Source organism: Dufourea novaeangliae, unplaced genomic scaffold (assembly GCF_001272555.1).
Source record: "Dufourea novaeangliae isolate 0120121106 unplaced genomic scaffold, ASM127255v1 scaffold65, whole genome shotgun sequence".
In the NCBI taxonomy this organism is placed as follows: domain Eukaryota; kingdom Metazoa; phylum Arthropoda; class Insecta; order Hymenoptera; family Halictidae; genus Dufourea; species Dufourea novaeangliae.
Window position 1 is genome coordinate 3,215,515 of NW_015373961.1, and position 16,836 is coordinate 3,232,350.

General features: G+C 33.6%; 3 protein-coding genes across 3 annotated transcripts; 1 reads left to right on the forward strand and 2 right to left on the reverse strand.

The window, feature by feature from the left end:
* Positions 1-65: 65 nt before the first annotated feature.
* LOC107186502 (transcriptional protein SWT1) lies at positions 66-3,924 on the reverse strand. Its single transcript, XM_015574375.1, is given in 12 exon segments — positions 66-406; positions 479-619; positions 1,280-1,437; positions 1,522-1,637; positions 1,726-1,918; positions 2,004-2,100; positions 2,102-2,178; positions 2,245-2,475; positions 2,547-2,783; positions 2,885-3,117; positions 3,187-3,396; positions 3,541-3,924. Coding segments are annotated over 12 exon segments (2,283 nt in total). The 5' UTR covers positions 3,890-3,924; the 3' UTR covers positions 66-165.
* Positions 3,925-5,227: 1,303 nt separating this feature from the next.
* Positions 5,228-9,504, forward strand: LOC107186481 (exonuclease mut-7 homolog). Its single transcript, XM_015574343.1, has 13 exons — positions 5,228-5,608; positions 5,896-6,036; positions 6,183-6,367; positions 6,441-6,679; positions 6,740-6,921; positions 6,998-7,174; positions 7,246-7,431; positions 7,517-7,666; positions 7,759-8,037; positions 8,124-8,272; positions 8,550-8,837; positions 8,929-9,119; positions 9,186-9,504. Exons 1-13 carry the CDS (start codon positions 5,470-5,472, stop codon positions 9,502-9,504), a joined length of 2,625 nt encoding a protein of 874 aa, XP_015429829.1. The 5' UTR covers positions 5,228-5,469.
* A 672-nt stretch (positions 9,505-10,176) lies between these two features.
* LOC107186482 (paraplegin) lies at positions 10,177-14,761 on the reverse strand. Its single transcript, XM_015574345.1, has 9 exons — positions 14,565-14,761; positions 14,200-14,490; positions 13,096-13,315; positions 12,574-12,879; positions 12,338-12,506; positions 11,909-12,258; positions 11,325-11,821; positions 10,795-10,920; positions 10,177-10,347 (listed from the first exon to the last, which is right to left on the reverse strand). Exons 1-9 carry the CDS (start codon positions 14,724-14,726, stop codon positions 10,195-10,197), a joined length of 2,274 nt encoding a protein of 757 aa, XP_015429831.1. The 5' UTR covers positions 14,727-14,761; the 3' UTR covers positions 10,177-10,194.
* Positions 14,762-16,836: the final 2,075 nt, after the last annotated feature.

Genomic DNA, 16,836 nt, shown 5'->3' on the forward strand with positions numbered 1-16,836 from the left:
GTTGCTTTTTGTATGTACATTGTTAATCATGTGTTATCACAGCTAGTAAATTACACTGTACATACATACGCGATGTTAGTGTTATTTAACAGAAAGACTATAGATACAATTGGTAACGTATGATCAGCTTCAATGGAACTCCCATCGTTTTTATACACACAGTTTTTATGTACATCTACAGCTTGCTAGTCTACAGAAATGCGTACTAAGTTCCTGTAACTGACGTAAACCTGTTTTCAATACGTCTTCTTTCTGTTTCACGCAACAGTGCACGTCTAGGGGCGTCAAGTCGTCGTCTGGTATCTTCATTGTCGTCATCGTCTCAGGCAGGAACGTTACCAGTGCTTGATACAGACTGTTTAACGTTCGATAGTCGATACTAGAATCTTTAGCTTGCTCTAGAACGCTGCAATAGAACATTGTCATGGTAACACATAGTAATTGAATATTTTTAATATTCTCAATTTCAGTTACTTACGCGCCCAAACTTTGCAATAATCTATTCACATTTGCTGCAAGTTCTGGTTGTATTTGTTTTACGTAATCCGAAGATGGAAGTGGATTTGGAATACTGTAATGAAAACTGCACGGCATCTTTACTGCATCAGCTGCCAAACCACTGAAAAATACGCAGAAAATATACATAAACGAAACTGTATTAACCAAGGTTTGACCATCGAAAGTCAGTGAGTAATTTATAGCGGATCCAGCCATTCTGCGTATCTCCACGGGATTCATCATTTCCCTCTTGAGTTTGTGCCTAGCGACACAATTGCGTTCATCTCTAGACGAAAGGTCGCGCTCTTTGATCTTCGCTCACATTGGTATGGAAACTATCTCTTAATCAGTTTTGTCTTGTTACTGATTGAAAAAGAGTAATATTTTCATGTTACAAAGAAACACACGAATAAACCATCGCAAAATACGTCTACGTAAATTGTGTTTGAAATGTTCATTTAATTTCCAACACGGCAATAGAACAATGACAAAAAGTATTCATTCATGTTCATAGAAAATGTGATAATAAGTGATTACGAAAACATATCACATTTCACTATTGATGGAACGTACTGTGATTGTGAGTAGCGAGCGTCATCTTTGACGATTGTAATTAGAAGGGGACTGCCGCTGGCAAGCGCGACGTGGCGAGCAACTGAACAGGCGACAATCTAAGGAAGACGGAAAATCCACTCACTCTCTTTCAATGACCCAACCTTACTTTCTTTGTACAAATTCCTCTTAATATATAACTGCAGTATGTAATTGTTTCAAAACTTGCCACATATCACGAGCAAAAATGTATGCTGTTTCGAAATACTGGAAAGCTTTCTGCGCTCTACGCTCTCGCTCCGCAACATCATTCTCAACTCCGATCGCGTCATGTAATTTTTTATTGTTTAGTTGAGTTTCAAAGTTACGGCATGTTTGTTTCAATTCCTGAACAAAAAATAACACTGTAAATACCATTAGGAATTAGCTAAATGCGACTGCAGTTAAATGTTTTTTTGTTAGATTAATTACATCGATCTTCTGGGAGACACGTAGCATCAAATCCGGATGTTTACTTATGTTAATCAATTGAATCAAATCGCTGCACTTATTCAAGATGCAACTGACTTCTTTTAATGTTCTCTCACCTATAAAAATATTTATACATTAGACAAATCTTTTATTCTAAACGATATTATTTTGTTACTATTGCACCAACAAAGTTAACGAAATTACCACACGTGGTTTTAAATATTTGTAGCAATTCCTTTAAAATAGTTTCTGCTTTCCTTGAGAACGACTCGCTGACAGCAGCTATCCAATGTTTTATAGCACACTGTAAAACAGTTACAGTCGTCCATGGTGGTCTAATGATAACGTGTTTCTCCCAAGATTGTCCATACAATTCATGCATTTCTTTGCTGACTATCTGTAACAGAATTTTCTGTAAATGACAGAGTATTTTTCTTTTCACATCACAAATTACATCTTATTGATATACTTGATATACTTGCCACTGTCAAAAAATCTCTCATAATGCTCTTTGTATCATCAAAAACTTCATTTGATATATGGTATTCTTGACTTAAAATCGAACCAGTGTCTAAACTCAACATCATTCCTTCCAAGCGTCGCAATATCGTAAATCATTGCTTTATTGCGGAGATTAGTGTCATATGATATTAATACCTACATTAAAAAGTATTAAAATTGAAATTATAGTAAACTGAAATTTCATACAAACAGAAAACTTACCACAGACTTTTCCAATTCACGAATTTGCAAACAGGTCTGAAGAATCTCATCATCTGGACAATCAATAGAGAATTTTTCTTTATTCCTTAAGGCGTCCTCTCGCGTCTGGCCGATAACACGTGGATGTTTAGCAGAAAACAATTTATTAATATAATTGATAGCTTTCCTCGCATTCGCACACAACGATGCTGGTTTCGTTTTGCTGTTGTCATCTTTAATATAATCAAGTTCCTGTTAAGAAAACAATCATTTTTATAGATTCTTATGGAATACATGTTACCTGTCATTAATGTATTACTTACACGTATAACAGTCCATGGTATTACAAGTAATATCCGATCAAATGTTTTGAAGGTAGTTTCTTTTGCTAGTTCAATAGCATCAATATTTGACAAAAACACATTTGTGTCAACAACAATGTACAACTGCCTTTTCTCTGGTTGTTCTGATAGTGGTGGACAACTTAAACTGTTACTTGGAGCACTGCATGATACATGTGTATTGTGTTCTGTGCAAAGTTGTGTTCTAACAGCCTGGACCTATGTAATGTAAAAGTACAAGATGAGTTATTACTTACATGTGTTTACAATGAATATTTTAATAAACATTTCATTATGTTTGTTAAAGAATATGACATTACTTCGAATGTAATTTTTTCATCTTCTAATGGTTCCCAATCCATCTCTTCATAAAAAGAATCTTCATTGGATCGTTTCACTAACTCATTGACTGTTGTTACAGATTCCCTAGACAATTTTTCTGGTTTCTTATTTATAGAAGCTTTAGTAACTTCAATCTTGTTAGTTGACAGTCTGCTCCTCAAACGTACCAATCTAACTTCTGCATTTTTATAAATACTCGGTAATTTCCCTACTAGGATTGTAATGTTAAAAATATGATACTACTTCATATAGCGATAAACACACAATAGAAAAGTATTACCTTGTTTATCAACTGAACTAGGGCTCTCTGGTGGTGTATTGGCAGTACTATCAGAACTCTCAACAGTACTGTTTTGAAGAGTTAAGCTTTTCCTTAATTCCTCCATACGTTCTTTTCCAATATTTTTCTTGAAAGACTTTCGACCTCGCTTTGTGGATGTACCTTCAATCAAACTCTGATCACTTATTTTTCTTCGTGTTCCAGTTTTCTCTGTAATTTGAAAAAAAAATATGAACATAATATTTTTGCTTCGCAAGTAGCATCCAATACCAATATCATAAAAAATGCATAATTTTGTTATTTATCTTTCTTCCCTAGAAAATATTTATACAATTTTTTAATGATTGTATATACCTTTGTTTCTTGATCTTTGTGATTTGACTGTTTCTTGTTGATTCTTATTATTATTGTTCTTAATTTCTTGATTCTTTTTCACTCTAGGCACACTTTTTGCTTTTTCTTGTATTTTTTGAAGAATTACTTGCATTTGCGGCGTATAAGTTGTTTTCACACCTTCATCACTTTCAGACTTAGATGGTGATGGAGTCATAGTTTTATTTTTCAAAGGTAATGATTTCATAGAATCTTTCAATGATTTGTGACTTTGTGCTTTAGATGTGCTTTCCTTCTCTTTCTTTTTAAGCATCTTCTCACGAATAGCTTGCATCTGAGGAGTTTCTCTTTCTTCGGTGTTTTTCTCCATCGAATGTCTAAGAGATCTTTTAGCAACAAGTTTCTTTCGCTTACTAATTTCATTGTATTCTGATATATTGCTTTCAGGTGTAGAAGGCTCATGTTTTTTACGCTTCTTACGAAGTCCACCTGATTCCTTGGCGACCTAGATAACGGATATCCGAAAAATTAATTTTGTAGAGGTTATAACACGTAGAAGAATCATAAATAACAAATGTTTACGATACAATGGTAATAATTAGAAAATTCTGAAATACCTTTTCGGGCTGATTTGCCGTCGGTACCTCCCAAGACGACTCGTTTGTTTTAACATTGAAATAATATACTCTATGCGGATATGTCTTCGAATTTACGACAATCCAATTCTCCGGCAATTTCTGTTTCATCATTTTTCAAGCTGTTAAGGAATACTGCACCTATGTTGCCAGAATACTCATTAAAAGAATTATATTCGATGTCACCATAAATCGATTTAAATTCGCAAAATATAAGCTGCTTACCACGCGTCATCACAATTCATATGTCACATTCACAAAAATAAACAGTGTTATCTCAAACAAAACATTCTCTCCGCCATGCGTTCCAAAACGATTAACTTCGGCATGGCATCATAGAAACTGCCACAATAATTTTATTTCATTTTTCATTAATCTGAACTTTGTTTATTCATCATAGTTTACAAAAAACGTTTATGCAGACGAAATAGAGAAAATACATACATGTAATAATCATAATTTAATATTCTGTTGTGTCAAGTACACCCCGAGCAAACTCGGCTTCCATTGGGGAAAAAAGTAGCGTAAGGGAAAGACCTCCTACCACTTAGTAAATTTTTTTCAAGTACTGAAATAAATGTTAAATCGAATGTTATCTTAAATATAACTGCATAAATATTGCACAATCCTATATGACCCCACGATCTCACCACACGGGGTCTCTGGCCCTCCTGCAGGGGTTCTGTGACCCCACGTTCCAACATAGGGATCTCTGGCGCCTCCACCGGGGGTTCTGTGACCCCACTTCCTAACAATACGGGGTCTTTTACGCATGCTCCTGGGGTGCTATGACCTCACTTTTTCACATCACGGGGTCTCTTACCACATCGAACGCACAGTTTCATCTATATAGAAACATGTGACAATTTCAGAAAGAATTGTTATTTCTTAAAGAATTGCATACAAATAATCAAATTACAAAACGGTTGGGAACGAACGTGACGAATCACGAGTGATTCACAAGTAGCAGTTCACGCCATCTCTACACATGCGTGTCATAAAGTGAAATTTATAGGGAATTTAGATGTTACTATTTTATGACTTGCTACAGAAATACTGACCGATGGGTTTTTTCCCTTTTCTATGAAACGTTTCGCCGAATACAATTCTTTCAACACTTTTGACCCTTTCAACTGTTTTCAACCACTTTCAACTGTCTTCGGATCGTGACAACACACATCTGCACTGAATTTTCGCGTATAAAGCTGTCGGAGGTCGAAGCAAACTTATTCAGGATTTAGTTTTCTAACCGCCAACCGACACTTGTGTAATAGCTGCATACGATATTTAGCGTTATAGATATACTGTCACACAAATGATGGAAAGTGAAGTTGAAAGTTCCGTATTACGAATTGTAAAGAATGATGCCGAAGACGACGATTTACAGTATTTTTCTTCTATTGACGCCGCTACGAAAGAATGGATTAATTCACTTAATCACATATGGCAATTGTGTAAGTATGATACACAATATTCATCGTGACAGCATCCAGGATTTTTTTAACTATTCAGAATAAGTTGACAGGAAAAATTTATATATAGTATTAATTTTTTAAATAAATTAGTAGGTAATTTTTTGCGGCTAAAGATTAGGTAGTGCTGTGTGTCACCTTTTTCTTTCAAACTAAGTAGTTCAAAAATTGTAGATACTGTTGCATGGAATATTTTATATGTTAAACGATACTAGTGTTATAATTACATATTTTTTGCTTTCTACCTTCTGTACTTATTTTTCTTACAGGGAAAGAATGTGATAGTTTAAGGAAAACACTAACAGATTATTTTGAAAGTGCACCAAATCCATATTTGAGTACATTACGAATTATGGTAAATACCCCAGGCTTTATGCATATGAAACAAGACTCATCGTTAACATTAACGAGTACGTGTTTTATGAAAATATTTATATGAATTTGCATTGGAGAATGTAAATGTTGTTATTTATTGCAGTTGTTGTTAGGTTTGTGAAATATAAGAAGAATTTTATTATGAAACTAATTAATATAATAATTTGTTATTATGTTACAGTTATTGAAGAATTTTCAAGGTGGTTAAAACCACAAAGTGACAAAGTCAAGCACTTTTTAGTCACAGATTTGAAAATAGCTGCATTCAGATTGATTGTTAGGCAACGTAATATGACTTTCATTAAAACGGTTGCTAATACATATGGGTTTCTAGAAGACAAAGAAGTATTTATTCATTTGATTGAGGTATAGCCATGAAGTACATGATTTAATAAATTGTATCTAAATAGTTGTGTGATATTTATTTATGTTCTCTCAGAATATGATTCAGGAAAATATGTACAAAGAAGCAGCACAGTTTGCAGTTATGCTTCAATTACAAAAGCACTTCCAAAAACTGGAGGTTTTGTTGATACCACTTATTTTACAAAATAAGCTATCAATTGTTGAGCAATTTTTAGCTGATGAACCAGAAATTCAAAAATCTTTAATCCAGTATTTGGATAATTTAGTTGCATCAGATAATAATATGCACGAAGAACTATATAAAATCATTGAGTAAGTTTCTCTTATTCAATAAGAATAACTAAGTTGAATAATATTTTGAATTTATTACAGAGCATCGAATATACCAGATATAAAAATTTCTACCATAGATGTAAAACCGATGAGTAAACTTATAGCACGTTTTGTTAAATTGTACAATCTGCCACCTAACATTTGTGGCAATGTAAACAAAAAACGAAATGAAGGTGCTCTGCATTTTCTTGTGCATAAACGTTATATGGATTGTACTTTAAGTACGTATATTTCTTATGGAATAAAATAGTGTTTAAAGAGTGTAAATGAAACATTAATTATTATTTTATAATTAAGGTCTTGAAAGCTGGAGAGAAATGGTACAAGAAGCGGTTGGAAATGATCGAAACTTACAACTCAACTTGATAAGATTGTTAATTAATGTCAGAGATGCTACAGAAGGATTATATTGGTGTAGAGAATTCAACATACCTAAAGAACAGTGGCCATGGGCAATTTCGTACGAAGCTGAAGGTAATAATGTACATTCATACTTCAATGTGTCTTTTCCAATTGTGTCATGCTCATAAAATTTATCTATGTAGGAATAAACGATGGAGCTTCCACTAGTAAAGAAGAAATTAGTTTGAAAAAAAATTATCATGAATTGAACATGTCAAGAAACTGTATTAAATTAGTGGATACTCCACATAAATTTGAACAATTTCTTGATAATGGATTAAAGAATGTCCACATTGTTGCCATCGATTGCGAATGGAAACCTAGTTTTGGTGGTATTCTTAATTAACATGTAATTTTACAATTTAAGCATTTCATAACAAAAACAATAAATTCAAATTTTTTATTAATTGTTAGGTATAAAACAGACTGATATAGCTTTGATACAAATAGCCACCGCAAATTATGTTTACATCTTAGATGTAACTACCATGGCAAATAATGTGAAGGGATTGTGGTCTGAGCTAGCCTTAACCCTCTTTGACAACACTGACATATTAAAGCTCGGTAAATGTCGCTTAATTAATAATGTTTGAATATTGAATTGAAAGAGAAAATTAAGTTAATTTTAAATTTCATTATAAAATTATGTGATACAGGATTCGGTATAGCTCACGATGTAACGGTGATACGTGACAGCATACCAATTTTATCCAACATAAAAACACAGGGACAAGGATATATAGATATAGTTAACTTGTGGAAAAAGTTAGTGGACGAGTATAATTTTGTATTTCCACACGAGGATGAAAATCCACTTGTTAAAAAAAATTTGAGCAAACTCGTGGAGCTTTGCTTTGGTCGAGAATTAGATAAGTCGGACCAGTTTTCCAATTGGGAGCAACGGCCCTTAAGAGAGAGCCAAATCATATATGCTGGTTAATATTTCATGTTTTTTCTTTTAAATAAATCTTCAATGTGCAATAAAAACAAGCATAATAATAACTTAATTATGTTACTACAGCGCTAGATGCATATTGTTTATTGGAAATATATGAGGTTTTGAAAACTCAATGTGAACAAATTGGTATACCATTTTTCAACATTTGTATGGAACTACAGCACATTAGAAACTGGACACCAAAAAACAGTAGAAATAAACCGACAAACAAGGCAAGTTTTAATACAATAAACGATTCCGACTCAAGTTTACTTATTAATTATTTACTCAGTATTTAAAGCAGTGATATCTAAAACTGGGTACATTAACGAAACGCATACCTAATTTCAATACACTACTGATAAGTTTTCTTAATACTTAATTTAAATATATAATTTATTTCTTCCTTAAATAGGCAATAAAGATTACCTAACATTAATAATTTTAATAGTAATTATGTACTCTTAATACGAATCACAGTATGTGTTCATTGTATTCATTGTATTACAGCCTAGTGTACCTGTAATGGGATTGTCAAACTCTAATAGGAAAAAAAATTCTGAGACTTTTAACTCAAGTCATGTCAAAAAAATGCAAACAAATCAACCAGGAGAAATTAATCTGAATACAACACCAATCTGCGGGTGGCGTGCAGCATGTGACCCGAAGTTAATTGGTTTATTGCGTAAATTACGATCGTGTGGTTGCGACTGTGTTTGTGTATCGATCGAAGATAGTGTCAAAGTAGCAAACAATGAAAATAGAGTATTTTTGACACAAAATAAAGACTATCTAAGGGTGAGATTTATGCATATGTTCTCTAGTAACCTAATGGATTTGATATTCAATTGTATATAAAGATAATTAATCACTTAACTTTGTTACACAGTTTTCACGATGTTTACCACCTGAACGCTGCTTTTTCGTATTAGGTGATACGTCTGATATACAATTACAAAACGTACTGAATCATTTCCGTGTTTCCGTTACACCAATGGACATTTTTACCCGGTGCAAATTTTGCAATTGCAATGAATTCGCTAGAGTTCCCAAGATAATAATGGTTGGACTTATGACCAGGTTTGTTATACAATTTTTATTTAATTTTAATCGCCATAATGATTGTTAATGAATTTTTATAATTAGACGCTTCAGGACGGTAAATAATATTCAATATCAGTCGAATAGTAGGAATGATTTGTATGCAACAAATTACCGTACTTTCAATCATGAATATAATGCACAGCGAAAATGGACTTTAAACACCAATTCCATAGATATAATGACTTGCAAAACCAAATATGGTGCTGAAATTCAAATTGACGATGTATCGGATCACATCCTGAAAATTGAGCAATGTTTTTATATATGCGAAAAATGTGGGAAAGTGTACTGGCTGGGTAAAAATTTTAAGCGTTGCATGGATTTCTGGAATGTAGAAATCAAAAACAATCATCTTCATTGACATGAATCAGTGACAACTGTTCCTGCTTCTAAGTTACTGTTTTTTTATTTTAATAACTTTTCTAGTGATTATAAGTAGATATGTAGAACTGAAAAAGAAATGTTTTATTTTTCTGTTGTAGCTATAGTTATTACTAGTATTATTTTTTACATTATTTTTAAAGAATTGTTAGCTCATTGTTGAGCCGAATTGCATTCTCACACAAAGAACTGAAAGTTGTGTACTGTACAAAAGTGCTTTTAGTGTGTTATGTAAAGAATGATACAGTACAAACAAGAAAGAATGTTCCTTTTATTTGTTCATTTAATAATTCATCTCTTTACGTATATGTTTGCAATCTCGTAAACACATGTTCAAGTTACAATACAGTTTGTCTTTCACACAATATAGAATAATGCATAAATATATGCAGCGTGTATAAAAACATATTTCTACTTTCTTTCTATAAAGAGCTCTAAGTAGCAAGAAAAAATTCCTCTTTGTTGTATCACAGTGGAATAATAGTTTTTGTTGTTATTGAACCTTCGAATAAAATTGGAAACCTTTCGTTTTATTACGTCATGGTAAAAAATAATCATTGAATACTGTTTCAGAAATTATTATGACGGGAAAAAATAATACAATGAAACCTACGTTAAAACCATTTCCTCTTTTATTGATTCATATGGTACAAATATCTGTTTAAATACGTTACACTGTCGTCGGTTCAGGCGTGTTTGGGTCAACGTCTGCGATAAATTCGGCTGGCTCCACAAGTCGTTTTTTCCCGTATGGTGGAGGCCCAAGTAATTTTTCCACATCATCGTATGTCAAAGTTTCTTTTTTCAGAAGCTCTTCCGCTAGCTATGGATGTTTAGAAGAAGAAATTAACAGAGATACTTAATAGATATGTTACATGTATTATTTTCTCAAAAAGCTTTAAAACTATAATGTACCATTACAACTTTCTCACAAATCAAACAAGAAAGAACCTAATAATATAAAATAATAATATAAAATTCGTAAGTATATAGCTACTTTTTATTACTGTACTAATTTAACTACCACTAACACGTTCCGTACCCAACCTTTTCATCTGATTTTCCGTTCACGCCGTATGAGCCATAAATGATTCACAGCAAAACAAAACATTTATACTATACAATAAGGCGAATACTTTTATTGAATAAACAGAATTAATCAATACGCTGGCATTTTGTGTTAATAGTGAAGAATTGTCAATAGCCAGAACGGAAAATTTGTTGTAAAAAGTTTACATAACAGATAACAAAACGCCATGGTCGTACGTACCAATTGTAACTTATCTTTGTTATCCATTAGTAATTTCTCTGTTGCTTTGTATGCTTTTGTAGTTATTCTTCGTACTTCAGCGTCCATTAAATTTGCCATTTTCTTACTGTATATCTTTTTAGTTTTCTGTAAGAAAATAACAAGCTATTGGATATATTAATATTAACGTACGATATCTCTAAATAAATCGTGTTACTGCTAGACCTGGCAATCACAAAAAAATTGTAATATATGATCTGATCACTTATGCTATCGTTAAATCGTATACAGACGAAAATACTAGAAAACAAAAATGAAATTTACCAATTGCTTCTATTATGATATCTTTTGTATATATGAGAATAAATAATAATTTCTCATTTTCTATGATTCAACACTTGCTTACTCAATATTTAAAAAATTAAGGATACACATCAAACCTCTGTATGTAACCAACAAAGATCGCGGAAGTTCTGTTTTTTAATTTTCAGATGATCACCAGGCCTTGTAATAAGACACACAGAGATACGGCAAATGCGTTCTAATATTACCGTGCTTGTTGCTTCCTCATCAAACGAAATTAAACCTACAGATGGACTCATACCGAATTGTTGGACTTGAGCGTAGGTTATTTTCGTTACTTTTTTCAAATCATTTTCTGCTCCGGTTGAAATTTTATTAAATGTCAGGCTTTCCGCGACTCTGCCGCCCAACATCATACATATCTTTTCAAAAAGTTGTTCTTTAGTGTGAAGCTTCTGATCTGAGGGGGTATACTGTGCAAAACCCAAACTCAAATTTGTTCTTGGTACTATCGTGACTTTTAGCAGAGCATCGGTGTGTTCCAATAACCAACCTACTAAAGCGTGTCCAGCCTCGTGATACGCAACTACCTTTTTCGTAGTAGGTGTTAGCGTGTTAGATTTTTTACTCGTACCACCTATCGTTCTATCGATTGCATACAAAAGATCATCGCCACTGATTGAAGTTTTCTTATCCCTTGCTGCATGTAACGCAGACTCATTACAAACATTTGCAATATCTGCGCCTAAAGCAATATTATTTAATAAGCGAGAATGAAAAGAATAAAGAAAGAATGACATAGAAATCTAATAATAACAATCTCATACAATACCACTGAAACCAGGAGTAAGGTATGATAAGTATCCAGAATATTGTTGTGGTTTGCCTTCTAGAGACAATGATTTCAAGTGATACTCAAATATTTGTTTTCTTTCCTCCATGGTAGGAAGATCAATTAAAATGTGCCTGTCAAATCTACCGGGTCTCAGTAAGGCTTTATCTAAAACATCTGCTCTATTCGTTGATGCTAATATAATAACATCTTCTGCGGTTGTCATTCCATCCATTTCCACTAAGAGTTGATTTAACGTTCCTTCGGATTCATTATTACTAAATTCAACACCTTGCGATCGTTTTTTACCTACTGCATCTATTTCATCTATGTATATAATACTGGGAGCTCTGTCGAAGTAGATAATATAACAATTCATTCAAAAATATCTTTATGTTTTTATATGCAAAATAAAAAACGTAGTAAAACCTCTTTCTTGCCGCTGCAAATAAATCTCTTACGCGTGCAGCGCCCAAACCTCCCAACATTTCAATAAATTCAGATCCATTCATTGATAAAAATGGAACATTTGATTCTGTTGCTACAGCTTTAGCTAAAAGAGTTTTGCCGCATCCTGGTGGCCCTAAGAGTAGAGCTCCTGAAAGGAACTTGAATTAATGAAAGTTGGCACGATTATATAAAAGAATATTAACATTTCTTTGTACCTTTAGGTACCTTAGCTCCAAGTTTCTTATACCGTTCAGGATGCTTGAGATAATCAACAAATTCCATAACTTCTGTCTTAGCTTCCTTTAATCCAGCTACATCTTCAAAACGCACACCCTTACCAGAAAATGGCTCCACTAACGTATATTTCGCTCTTGTTTTCTGCTGGATAAATTCCATTACATTTCGAACTTTTTGAGTACGAAATATATGTACCAGAAAATAGGCTACTGCTCCAAAAAAGAGCAGATTTATAATAGAGCTCTGAGTTTCCTGTCGAACGTATCTAATTGGTATTCCATTTTCTAAACAGTTACAATATAGTTTCAGTATACAATTAAACAAATATACATATATTCATGTTAACACTTTGCCGGCCGCTTATTTCTCGCATCGCCTTTATGCTGCCGCCGGCGATACGTTGACGCGTACGTGACCCCGGCCGATAAACGTTGGCGAGCAAAAGTCACGCCAGCGTGACAGCGGCCGGCAGAGTGTTAACTGCCTTTGCTCTGTTATACCTGCTGAAATACCAATTCTCTTTTCCAATTCTCTGATTTTGTCTTCAATAGTATCAGCAAGCCTAGGATCTATCATATTAATATAATCAGTGTTTAGCCTATGTCCTTTATAAATAGCACCAGGATGAAGTATTATAGTTACTAAGACACCGGAAACTTGAATTTCTTTCACTTCTCCTTTTAAAAGTAGGTCATTTACAACATCATTCCAATCCAATTTCTGCTAATTTGTATTAATAAATATTAGTTATATGAGTTTACCACATATTAAATTAATATTACAGTCTATTCCCAAATTGTTCAATGAACCTAAGGTAACACTGTTCACGCTGAAGAAAAAATATCTAAGTAGGGTTCCCAAGTTCTTTCTTTTTGTGTTCTACACATATGAAGCTACAAGTTAAAAGTAGGGAAAAGTTCAAATTTCATTTTTCGACTTTAAATAACTCACTAGGGAACATACCAAACCTTCACATGCCGATTTGAATGAATCTTGGGAGATAGTTCTCTAGAAAATATTTGAAACATATTTTTTTTACAGGCCATTATCCATGTAAGGTAGTGATAACAGCTCTCAAAGTTGAGGGATCAGAATATATAGTTTTTGGAACATCCTGGAAACTAAAGGGAGTTTTAAAACCTTTTTCTTATTCCCATTAACTTCCGAGACATTCCAAAACATATATTTTCATCTCTCAACTTTGAAGGCTATTATCATCTCCTTAAAATGGACAATGGCTGATAAAGAAAATATGTGTCAAATATTTTTTGGAGAACTATCTCCCATTTAACTTTTATTAAAATTGGCGTATCCGGATTCATTGTGTTCCCTTGTCATGTACAAGTATTTGAGTCCCAACCAGTTAAGGTTATTTCTGTAGCAGTTCTTCATGGTAAAACTTTTGCATTTGCCTTGGCACTTGCAATACTGAATTGTAGGGTATCTGAAAATTACTATAATTTAATTGACTGCTTTCCAACTCCGTCCTTAAGAGGATTTACTCGGAGTACTTTGACTGGACGAAACTGATAAACTTAATTGCAATAAAATTGGCTGAACAATTTGGGAGAATCATGTATAATTATGCATTTACAATGACTAACCTTCCAAGATTGAGGTTTAACCGAATACATAAATCCTAAGATTAAGATAACTAAGCTAAGAAATAATAATTTGCTTGTCACTGCATTCAAATTGGGATCTTTCTCAGGTTTCTGATCCGGTTCATTGGAAGATTTCTTGGTGTCATTTGACTTGTCTCTATTCGACAATCTTGAAGTTGTGCTAAAATTCCTTGTACAGGCCAGCCTTGGACAGTAATAAAGTCTACAAGGGCCATTTTGCAAAAGTAATGACTGTATTAAATTGAATTCTTTCTGCGCTTCTCTGCTAAGCTAAAAGGAAATTCTCTTTATGGTTATGCCGCGCAATCAACATGTAATTGAAACAGCAAAATGATTGAACTTACCCGATTAGGTACCGGAAAACATAACCTTTTCACCTCATTACCAATATTTGTGGACATAATATTACTGATTCCATGCTGTTTTGAGTTACACTTAAACAACCAATTAACGAGTCTTTGTGAAACGACATAGTGCCGCATCGGGTGGATTATTAAATTTTGCATGCCTTAATCACATAAATTAAAATTGTAAGCATACATCATTTAACATCTTAATAGTAACCACAGAAAATCCTTCCTAACGGTGTCAAATGGGTTTAACGTTTAACTACTAAAGATACTCATTTATTGGCAGAATTCCATGCGTTCAATGCAATCAGATGTAATACACAGTGACCAATCACAATTTATTTTTACTCGTTTCTACGTTCTTAGATAGATATTGGTGAAATTGGAAGGGACAACTAGTGACAACGTTTTTTAAAGCCACAGTCGAGATACAGGATAGCCATTCATCTTATGGGCTTTCGTTTTAAACCTCGTTTGTGACGAAATGTACATAAATAAAAACAGGCTTTACAATTTATTTATCTGGTATATATTGTAGTTAATTTTTAATTCGAAGTAAACATTAATAGCCCCGGATAGCACCAGACGCCCAATAATATCTTGAAGACGTCTTAAAGACGCCTTAGACCTACAATAGCTGTAAAATGGACGTCTTCAAGACGTCATGTGCTATTTGGGGTAGATACTTGCAAATTATGTTAATATTTTGTCTAAAAATGTAATAGTTTCAATTTTTATATTTAATTTGTGTGCAGTGAAGCATAAATAATGTAGTATGTGTGTAATGTAGTAATGTAGTATGTATATTGTGATTACCGTCAGTCCGAATTTTTAGTTGTACCACCGACTAGGTATAAAATAGACCTATCATCCAATGCTTTTTTCTGTCCCACGTTCATAGGGCTACGTAGCCCTGTTACCATAGTCCGAATTTGACAGTTGTACCACCGACTAGGTATAAAATAGATCTATCATCCAATGCTTTTTTCTGTCCCACGTTCATAGGGCTACGTAGCCCTGTTACCATTTTAGTGTCAATGTCCGACGTTACCGATAAAGCATGAATTCTGAGTATTATTAGCACAAATGAAGTGTTATATATTCCATTCAGATTACGTGTATCTATATGATTTCCCGAGAATAAAAATATCCGATGCTTCAGTTTAAGGTTAAGGGATAAATATGACAGTCATGAAACATGAAACGGAAAAGTATATATTTTTTCACTTAACTACAAGACAATTTATTCTAAATGCATCGTTACTGGACATTTTTATTAATGTTACTTTTTACATGTTCTTGTTTTATTCGTTTTTATATCTTGCCTTACATTTGTATATTTGTAACAGATAAATTCAGAATAGATGTAGTTTCATAAATAGTTTATCAAATCTACATGTGGGAGAATATATACACCGCTTTCATTAACATCTACATATTTATAATTTATATGGGAGTGTGAATAGTTTTACTGCCTATTGTAAGAATTTTAATACGCACGAACAATTACTTTCTGGCAATTGGTAAATTTTTACATATGAATTTACTTACACTTTAAGTGAAATACAGAAGTTTCAATTTTCTTGAAAATTAGTGTCAAAGAATGCAACAACTGGTCAGATTAGTTTCGTAAATAAATCGAAACCCTGTATCGGCACAATGTTTTTTATGCTATCAAATATCACACGGAATCTTTTAGGAAGTAGTAAAATCTTTTACACAAATTCAATGAAATACTTTCAGGTACCCAGTTTAGGGCTATGAAATTAGAATGTTCAAGAAGAGGTAAAAAACTTTCATATTTGCAATTATTTTGTGAAATGAATAATAAATAAAGGTCTTAGGGATTTATACTGGAGAGCTAAATCTTTAAAAGGAACATGTCGCTTAAACAAATTAGTTAAATATGATATTTATTTGGGGAATATGAACATCATAAATAAACGAGAGCGGTAGAGCGAGTTGCGGTATCGGTGCTCTCCGTCGGTGTCGACGCGTACCGAACGATGCCGAAGATGGTCGGAGCAAGCGAACGGGAGAGAGTGAGAGCGGTAGAGCGAGCCGCGGTATCGGTGCTCTCCGTCGGTGCGACGCGTACCGAGGAATTTCGGTGGCTATGGGGGGAGCTGTGCGAGCGAGAGAGTACGGTAGAGCGTGCCGCGGTATCGGTGCTCTCGGTCGGTCCAACGCGTTAGTGACGTTCGTCACACAGTTTGTTGACTTAGCCGTGTACGCCGTGTACCAAGGTCGTACCATCCCGTGCAGG